At 39.0% G+C, this 10,806-nt stretch overlaps 1 protein-coding gene across 1 annotated transcript; it reads left to right on the forward strand.

Annotated features, from left to right (window-relative positions):
- Window positions 1–7,630: 7,630 nt before the first annotated feature.
- LOC108799716 (DENN domain-containing protein 1A-like) lies at window positions 7,631–10,396 on the forward strand (the record flags this gene model as incomplete). Its single annotated transcript, XM_018571613.1, has 3 exons — window positions 7,631–7,759; window positions 7,960–8,200; window positions 9,084–10,396. Coding segments are annotated over 3 exons (1,573 nt in total), but the record flags the coding sequence as incomplete, so codon positions are not given.
- Between the last annotated feature and the right edge of the window lie 410 nt (window positions 10,397–10,806).

Here is a 10,806-nt window from a genome sequence, read left to right on the forward strand (position 1 = left end):
CATAAGTTGTCGTTAGGAACACCTTCTTAAAGTGGTGGAACTAATCTGTGTACCACATAGGCAGTCTGTGGGAGCCAGAATTACTGTTGGTTGGTAGGGGATCAAATACTTATTATTCTCACTGAACTGCAACTCAATGTATCACATTTGTATCATGTGGGGGGTTTTTCTGGATGTTTGGTTGATATTCTGTCTCTATCATTTAAAATACACCTATGATAAAAAAAAATTATAGACCTTTCATTTCTTTGTAAGTGGGCAAACTTACAAAATCTGCAGGGGATTTTAATCTGTTTCACCATTAAATTTAAAAAAAAAATCTGCAGGGGATCAAAAAGTTATTCTCCTCTCTCTGTGTGTATATATAGATATAGATCTATATCTATATATATATATATATAAGTGAAAAGAGATAAACTAGTGCTTATTGTACAAAGATATTCTAAAATGGCTTGGATAGATGTCTTGGTACCCATAGAAAAGATTATAAATAATTAGATCATAGTGACATTTCAAACTAACTGTTTTCTGCAAATAATATCACACGACTTGTCCAATCCTTCCTCTACTCGCCTGCTCTTGGAGTTTCTTGAAGTAAAAGAAAAGGGACTTGGATATTTCAATGTGGAATACATATAAGATGAAATACTTATTAAGATTATTCTTGTAGACTGAATAAGAAATATGTATCGGATAAAGATTTGAGACTTTTGCACTTTATATGTTTGATGGGATGCAAATATAATGCACTTTATTATATGATTGTGATGCATTCTATATATTTTTGATGCACTCCATATATGGGAATGCATTGATGCACTTTGTTTTTAATGCAAATATTAATATTGGTATATAGTATATGGATTAATTAGTGTTGCACTTGTTTACTGTATTGAATGTTTAGAAATATATAATACTTGGTTGGTGCTAGCAGCTAAGCTAAGGATTTTTAGGATTTTGTTAATATAGTGCAGGAGGTTTCTATAATATATACTGTATAGCTACTTGAACGTACCCTCCTTCTTTGATTGGTCTTTTGACACTTGATTGACAATAGTAAACTAGTTAAAGTGATTCCAGAAACCTGGTCATGATAGGCCCTATGTAAGAATGTGAACATGTCTTTAATTTCTATAATTCTACAGGCTTAACTATAAAATATTTATATTTTGAACTTTAGTAGTATTTATTACAACCCCAATTCAAAAAAAGTTGGGACGCTGTGTAAAATCTACATACAAACAATGCAATCATTTGCAAATTTCATAAACCCATATTTTATTTACAAAAGATAATAGAAAACATATGAAATGTTTAAACTGATGGTATGACATGATGGATAAGTATCTGCTTGTATTTGTCAGCATTTGTCACACAGGACATTGGTCCTGACCAAATCTCCAACTCCATTGGCAGAAATGCAGCCCCAGACTTGCAATGAACCTCCACCATGCTTCACTGTTGCTGCAGACACACATTATTGTACCGCTCCCTAGCCCTTCGGTGAACAAACTGTCTCCTGCTACAGCCAAATATTTAACATTTTGACTCATCAATCTAGAAAACCTGCTACCATTTTTCTACATCCCAGTTCCTATAGTTTCATGCATAGTTGAGTCACTTAGCCTCAGAAGTATGGCTTTTTGGCCACAATTCTAGCCAGACTTCTCCGGACAGTAGATGGGTGTACCTGTGCCTCACTGGTTTCCACCAGTTCGGTGCTGATGGCACTGCTGAACATCTTCCAATGTCGAAGGGAAGAAAGCATGATGTGTCTTTCATCTGCTGCATTAAGTTTCCTTGGCCAATCGCTGCTTCATACGGTCCTCACATTTGCACATTTCTTTGTGATTGTTAAAAAAACTTGAACAGCACATCTTACGCCAAACCCCAGTATGCTTTTGAAATCTTTGCCTGGGAAAGACCGTGTTGCTGCAGTATAACTACCTTGTGTCTTGTTGCTGTGCTCAGTCTTACCATGGTGTATGACCTGTGACATGTCTTCCACAACCTCACCTTAGTAGCAGAGTTTGGCTGTTCCTCACCCAATTTTAAGCCTCCTACACAGTTGTTTCAGTTAATGACAGTTTCAATCTACATATGAAATTGATCATCTTCTTGGTATAATTGGTTATTCATACACCTTGCTCTAATCCTACAAAATCCATGACTTTGTACAAGTGTAAGAATTGATGCTTTCCGTGCATTTCAGAACATAGAAAATGAGACAAGCAGTATTTTTCTTGTCTGGTCCAGAACGGACTACACTGGTGTGAACAAAGCCCCGAAATAGCATAGTTATACATTGGGATTCTTTTTTGGTCCTGGAACAAACTGTTTTGGTCTGGACATGTTCCGGACATGGTGTGAACAAGCCCTGAAGCCAAAGGGTAGTCACACTAAATATTGATTTGATTTGATTTAGATATTTCTTCTGTTCACTCACTTTGCCTTTTGGATGTATACATATAGTTTACAGCAAACGTCTAACATTGTAAAATAGTATACCAGGTTTATACTACTAGTAGTGGAGTTGGTAATACTAGCGTAAAATCTGAACTATTAGTGTTTGTGATTTATATTGGATAAAAAAAATTAAAAATATGCACTATTTGCTAGGCTCCATTTATTAAAGTGTGTCAAATAGAAATTGTTTTGCTCCATATCAACAATTATATTCAATATTTAAACCTATACTGGTGACACTTCGAAAGGTGAAAATATGAAATGTTTGTATTTTCTTGTTTTGTACTTCATCTACTTTATTAAATGAAGCCTAGTATGATCATTCATTTTGATATTTAATCAACTTAAAGTGACACTAAACTTAGGAGTTAAAGCTTTTAAATGCATTCAGGTACCCTAACTATTAACAAAATCGTAGCTTATTTGTGAATCACTCAGCTGTAGATCTTCAAATCATTTCTGAATTTGTGCTGACACTGTCCTTCCTTCTGGAGGGTGGCTATTTTTGTTCCCTGTGGGTGTTGTAAATTAGCCAATGCTCAAAGCTCACTCCCATGATAGATTACAATCTCACGTTGAAGGTACTAATTTGTATTGAAATTATAGTCTTTCATGGCAGTAAGCTTGGAGCTATGGCTACTTTACAACACACACAGGGAACAAAAGTATCCAACCACCAGAAGGAAGGACAGTGTCAGCACCAGTTCAGAGATAATTTGAGGATCTACAACCCAAATAAGCTAAATGTGTCACTTTGTCACTTTACAAGATAAGAGTAAACAGCATGTTGTCAGCATGAGGTTAGGCACTGAAGGTGATAAAGTTCAGGTACCATGTAGTGCCCATAAGTAATTTTGCTTGTCTTCAAATTAGTTATTTTGGACTTTGAGAGAACCCCAGATCCTGGGTCCACGATTTATAAAAGGACTCAATTTTTCTTTATGTTGACATTAACCCCTTTGTGACTGACGACGTACAGTGTACATCGCCAGCATCGGGGCTGTTTAAACAGACTCCCGGTGACTTTTGCCGCCGGGACTCTGTAGTCCTCAGTAATTCTCCTCTCGAAGGCCAAGGGGATAGCGGAGGCTCTATTATTTGTCATTTGAGTGCTCGGAGGGTATCTGTGTACAACCAGGCCCTATGCCCCATTGCCCTTTCCTGGCAAAAAGAAACTAACTTGAAGTTGAGAAAAAACATTTGCTGGCACCATGTTAAATAAAAAGGCAAAAAAAAACACTTGCTTTGGTTAGCATTGCACAATATGTCAACATTCAGGCAGTATGGTAAAGGTTATTGATTTAAAGCTCAGTGCTTGTACAGCTTTAAGTACACATTTAGATTGTCATATTTTAACTACTTTAGGAGCTTTATAAGCTCCGCTGACAGCTCTGGTATATACACTGGGGAGCTGCATCTTTAATCTAATTGGTGGTAAGTTATGATGATGTTGTGATGGACAGCATGTGAAAACTAATCTCACAGGAGAGGAGTCAACATATCAACATGAAGATGACATTATCAGTAGGGCTGTTCGAAATATTTGATCTTTTGCATAACCCACTCCGTTTTTTGTCTGGTTTCCCTATTCCCTGTTTACCTTTTAGACACAGGCCACTGCAAGCTGTTTACAGTTTCCCATCCCAGTGGGCAATTATGTCCATTGGAGTACAGCTGTAGAGGAGGTCAGTATCTGCTTTGTACATTGAGCAGCTTCCTACAGACATTCTTGTGCAGCCAGGAGATCAAAGAGTCCAAAAGAATCTTCCAGTAGATCTACTTCCAGCAGTAGATATAGGCAAAAAAAAACGGAGGCTTTAGAACACCTTTAAATTGCCCAGCCTTTCAACGGGTTTACTTGACAGTTGAAGTCCGAGCTAAACAATTCTAGTATAAATGCAAGAATCATGTGTGTTCTTACTTAAAACTTGGTCTCCTTTGTGATTTTTTTTTGTACAGATCTGTGTAGTAATCCAGCATGAAACAGTTCCTGCACTTTGTTTTTGTGTAAGTTTCCTGTAAGAAAGACTGGTTACTGCTGCTCTCTCCTTGTGTGGGGCGACTGGTCTTGTATCTCCCCCCCACCTGTAGTTTTCTGCAGGAGCCTCAGCTGTTATAGCTATTGAGAAAATCAATGGTAAATGCAACAAAAATATGTTTGTGAACAGAATTAAGATACTTGTACCAGGTAATCTTGTATTCTTCAGGCAACTCTGTTGCTATATTAAAACATACTTGTCCGACATGTGGCATTTTAAATCTTCCCTTTCTTGAAGAACTCCAGGTGCGGTTGATATACAGCACTTCCAAGGTGTGTGAGATAGTTTATCTTGAAGTGGACCGGTGCAATTATTTTCTTGGTGATTTTTGTCCAATAATAGTTAAGGGATGTGAACATGTGTTATCTGGCTAATTGGTAGGCAGCTTCCACAAGGAGTACTTCAGCAACCGTTGTTACCAAACCATCTGCTGACAAGCTTGAAGTACTCCCATCACAACTCAGCACAACGTTCGAGCTGCAGGGTTTGTAGTCCACATACTTGGTTTCTCTCATTATGCCCTGATGAAGGGGGGGGGTGTTTTGGACTTGGAAATGTGTTGGCTACTCGTTGCCCCCCCTGACCCTAATGGAATAAAGTTGTATGTGAACTATTTTAATTGATGTGGCGCTTTAATTCCTACATCTACTGTGAGATAGTTTATCGTCCGTTCCTCCCACTGGCCACTACACAGAAGGTACAGTTGTAACAAAGCGGCCAGCTGGCGGAAGCACAGTACCAATTGGGAGCTACACTATCCGACTTGTGCGGAATAACTTTGTGCTCTGTGCCTTTGCTACACATTTATCAGTTACATTGTTCCAGCTAAAGGGCTACAGAATCCCTTCCCTCTGGAGTATGTTATGGAGAAGAAGCAAGGAAGAGGGATTATTTAGTCTATTCCTAGGGTGACAATGCAGCTTCTCCCTGAATCCTGTGCATTAAGTGAGCGTTGTCACCCTAGGACAGAATGTGTATTACTGGCAGGATCACTAGATATAAATACAAGAAAAAACCCTGAAAATAAGAAATCTAATGCAGCCACCTCATCCAAGGACTTGTAAGCTACAATATACAAATGTTTTTTGTTCCTGTGTTTAGATATGCTTTAAGCGCAATGTGTGTAGTATTTCACGTTGACCCATTAGAAATCATGATTCATTATTCTGATTACGCTCCTTCTGCAAGCTTATCTTTGATTGCTGTCACTACAAATGTTGTTTTAAAGCAGTCTTCTCCCTCCTTCGGTGGGCATGTTTATTGCTCTACAGTAATCAGCATTTATTTCAAATAATGGTACTTCAACCAGTAATGTTAGGTAAATGCAAGTTGTGTTTTATTCTACTTCCTAACTATATTCTTAAGATTTAAATGTAAATGTCAATTAAATTTGAAATATCTACATTTGTCAGTGATTCCTGTTTCTGGCCAAGTTGATGTGAGGCAAGCCTGTCCGTTCATTCTCACCATGCATATCGTCCTCATTAAAAATAAACTCATGCCGTTGTAATAATGCACACAGGCCCCACGCTACCCGCGGCTATAGCAGGATGTGTGTCTGACATGGCATTTAAAGAGAAGCAAGCTGTCACTAGTGTCACATGCAGGTGTTAACACTAGAAGGGTGAACACTTGGACAGAGAGGAAACATGCAGTGCATTATGGGCACTGGCCTCGATCGATAACGATGTGTGTTTGACATACTGAGCCTCAGCTTTGCCCAAAAATAAAATTTGATTTGTCACTAGTAGTAAATGTTAAGTTCTCTCGCAAGCCTGGCCTAAAAAAATTATAGACCGATACATTGTAACTACCGCATTTGTGGCCTAATACAGAATTGTTATGAAAAGTCTTGGCAAATATAAAAACCTCTATATGGTATAATCATGTACTGCACCTACAAAAGTCTCATGCACTAAGATTACTTAGAGAATGTGTATAAATAGCCTTTTTAGGGCGCATTTATAAACCAGTGCACCAGTCCTTGCATATTACTGCTGCTTTGAAAAAGTCACATTTCTACAGCACAGTGATGTGCTTTGCTTGCCATGGGAAGTTCCATTAATTTCGAAGAAAGGAAACAAAAATGTTTTGGTAAGGAAGAGAGCCTGATTAAATGACCTGTCAAAGATATATGACCTGCTTCTCCTCCAAACAGAGAGCATTCTCTGCAGGCTCCACACTGCATGAGACCTGCATTTTATTGCTAAGTTTTAAAGTGCAGGCGTTGTGTGGCATAAACACTGCAATATCCAGTAAAGGGCGGATAGTGGTACACACTCTGCATTATGAAGCCCGTTGGTGTTCTAGGCTAGGAGACCTTAGACATGTCAGGTGGGGGCATGTGAGAGTTGGGACTCCACACTAACACAGCACCTCAACCTCTCTTTACATACAGTATACCCCCTTTGCCTGCCCCATGAATCCAACATATATATCTATGGTGGTGGGGCCAAAATTCGGTGTGTGGCGTCACCTGACCTGCCACTGCACATTCTCAAAAAAATTATTATGTGCCTGGATACATTGTTCGTATATTCGTACATATAGTAATTCATTAATTTTACACGTAGTCTGGGTTTTGTGTTCTGTTTTCTATCTTTACTTTTCTAGATATACTGACTTGAAAAAAGGGGTCGGCATGACATCCTGACACTTTATTTGTATAGACTCTATTGTAGTTTGACATTTATTGTTTGCCTTCTGTTGTTTTATTTGATAAGAATACTTATATTGTGCCTACAAGTTTAATACCTTTGAATAAAAGTTTTATTTTTATCATACTTTTTAATATGTTTCTATGGGGCTTAACAACATTGGAGTCTTTAAATGGTGCGGATATTGGAAAAAATTGGTGTGGTTACTGGGGGTGTGGCCACTAAAGGGTGTGGCCACTGAGGGGTGTGGTCGCTGAGGGGCGCTGTAAAGCTTTCTCGCACAGGGCGCCTAAAGGCCTAAGGCCGGCCCTGGTTGTAAGTGATACTTGAATATGTTTTATTGCATGCTATTACTGGGTTGTATATTGCTAGTCTTTATGTATGCTGTGCAGATACACAAATCTCTGCATCTTTCATTCTTTGTTACATTTTTTGAGGACTAACTGCAACCTTCTCCTATTTTCTCAGCGTTGTGAAGCCCACACGCCACTATACTGTCTTCCTTTCTGAAGATTCCTCTGATGATGAGTTCCTGCAGGAGGAAGATCCTGTGTCTGCCTTCTCTGAAAACTTTATCTTCTCTGCTCCCTTTGAATGGTCTCTGTCTTCAACTGTCTCTCCTTTCACTATATGTAGAGCAACTTCAACATAGCTGACTTTGTTTTTCAATTTAGAGATACAGAAATGTTTTTTTAGGAACTAAATGATAAATATAACTGAATAGATGTTTAATGTTATTGTTATAAGTTGTTTATCATTTTTCAGAAGCACTAACCTAAGTTATTCGCACTTGATAGGCCTCAGCAGTATCGAACCTTGAAGGAATCAAGTGATGGTGATGAAATGATCAGCCCAGAAAAGGAGGGTGACTCTTTCACTGAACAAGAACAACCAAATAAGGATATAAATCTTCTTGAGGATATTTTTAGTAATATAGATCTACCATCACAGCCACCACTTCTGAATCAAGCCAAGAGTCTTGAAGATCTTAGAACTCCCAAAGAGGACCATGAAGACCAGTTCACATTTGATTATCAGGTGAATGAACAATTTATGCTACTGACTGAAAAAAAATTACAATGTTTAGAAGCTATGTGGTGAACAGTGTTAACCATGAGTGGTATTTAAATGTGTTATCAATGTTTTGATCTGCAGATGAATGAAACAAAGTAGATAGAAAAGTAACAATGTTACTTTGTATCTTTCTAACTCGAATCTAAACAGTGTTTATAAACACTGTATCAGATGGTCCATTTTTGACAGCAGCAGCTTCTACAGCAGCTCCATTTACACAGCAACATTCCACTATCATTTTGAGAGCTGGTAATTGCTGACTAGTGCAAGGAGGGAAGCAGGCAATGGGGGAGAAGGACTTGAATGTACTACACATGCCTTGCCCAAGTCACACAAATAGGTAAGCAGATGACCACACCTAACCCTGCCTACTGCTTTCTAGATTGATAGCACTGCCTCTGCTGCTGAAGCCCTCCTACTATGAGCTGCAGTATCGGGGAGGGGGTACGTGAGGCACAAATGATGAGGATTTGACTTACTCCGGGAACCTAAAGGGTTTTTGTTTTTGTTTTTTTTTACTTTGAGGCTTGTGCATCACATATTAATTGGATTTAGGACCTGTTTTAACTGTCACACAGGAGCCTTTAGGTGTACTTTAATGCAGCTGCTGATAGCCATGGCATCCCATTGATTTGAAGCTGCCTAGATAAGCCTTGTAGTCAGTTCCAGCAGCAATTCCTTTGCCAGGCACAAATTGAAAGAGAAAATTAGAAGGCAGATCAGCAGATGCTACCAATCTCTTTCACAATATTGGTATTGTGACCTATGCCTTTGACTATTTTTGATAGTTTTATTTGTAAACAATATATTTGATTGACCTTTATTCACAAATGTCCTTCTTTGGCAGAGAATGGATTTTTCAATCCCGGAGAGAAATCGTTTGATGCCAACAATAAAGCACAGCCACCCTTACAACAAATTGTGGGGCTTGGGGCAGGATGATATGGCAATTCCAAATAAATACATTCAAACATCACCAGAACGATACCAGACCTTCCCCAGGAGTGACACAAACACCCCACAAAGGGAGTTACTCTCTATAGAACAAGATGCACCATCTAGCAGCAACCAAAGCAGTATCACTATCCCACGACCACAAGGAAGAAAGACTCCAGAGCTGGGAATAGTTCCACCTCCGCCAGCACCTAGACTCTCTAAACAGCAGAATGCATCAACATCGACAGAACCAGGGAAACAGCTTGGGGATAGTACTGGCTTCCCTCTTCAAACAGCAATAGGACCTTTTGCAGAAGTGCTAGCAGCCGACAGCAACAGACAGGTTCCTGATTCCAGTTCTGTTGACCTTCTGCAACCCGTTAAAGTTGCCACAGATGTTTACTTAAATGATGATATTCTAAGTCTTTTGGATCCTTTAAAAACAGGTCAAAGACATAGCGAAGGCTTGTCAGCCGTAGCTGGGAATATCCAGAGCACCGAAGCATCTCATTCTTCCAGTACTCCATGCTTTGCTCCATTGCAAAGTGATTTTGCTTCTACAGTTTTTCCTCACCAGCTGGGTTTCTCTACCCCACGACCCCCATTTGTGCATTCACCACTTAATCCATTTATACAAGTAATGCCACCTGACCAGTCAGTGTCTATTATAGGTATCGCAGCACGGCCATTCACTCCTCCGGTTGTTTCCAACCCTCTTTTTACCAGAAGTGTGTTTTATCACAGTCAACGACGTCCTGTTCCGGGTTTTTCACGAAGTAGTCTTTTAAGTCAAGTACCCTCAAGTTCACCAGCCAATCCAATAATGCATCAGAGTCACGCAACCTTAGAACCAACTCAAAATGTTCCATCTGTTATCAGTGGTCCTGGAGGACAAAGAACTTTTCATATGACTCAACCCCAGGATGGCAAGCCCAGGGAATATCCAGTCATCCCTCCCAGACCTTCTAAATTATCAGACCCAGTCCTACTCCCCTCCAAACCAGGTCAGCCCAATGATCCTTTTGAAGAGCTGCTCAGTAAAACCAAACAAGCAGTAACACCAACACCTGGTAAAGTAGAACAGCTTCGAAAGCGGTGGGAGACATTTGAGTGAGATTCAGGTTCATAAACTTTTGCTGCAAAGCAAATGACACAGTTGTAAAGAATGTTTGTTAGCTCTAATGAAAGTGTTTGCTGATAGATTTCAGGCTTAAATATTTTCAATTAAAGGCTTTAATATCAATGAACTTAATATACAATTGTATTTCTTTGGGTAAGTAGTTTATATACATGTCTTGTACTTTCTAATGACTATTTTAAAAATGGAAATAGTCTTGATGTGGATCTACTAAACCTAGAGCTTAAGTCTTAATCGAAACTGCTTCAGGTGCAGTATGAGCACCCGTGTAAGGTTCCTCAAGCAGAAAACAGTGATACACTTTGCTTGCTTAATCAACATCCCCACTTGCTCCCTTGGAAGTGGTTTGTGGTGTTCATGTACATGCACATGGTATCATATCATATAACTATTTTAGCCTCCTGTAAAACAAACATTGTAATGAAACTTCACTTATTATGATTACGTACATATTTTAACCACAGATTTATGTGGTTAAAAAAAGGCATTGTTAAAA

This window comes from Nanorana parkeri, unplaced genomic scaffold (assembly GCF_000935625.1).
Source record: "Nanorana parkeri isolate BGI_ZX_2015 unplaced genomic scaffold, ASM93562v1 scaffold1793, whole genome shotgun sequence".
Lineage (NCBI taxonomy): Eukaryota > Metazoa > Chordata > Amphibia > Anura > Dicroglossidae > Nanorana > Nanorana parkeri.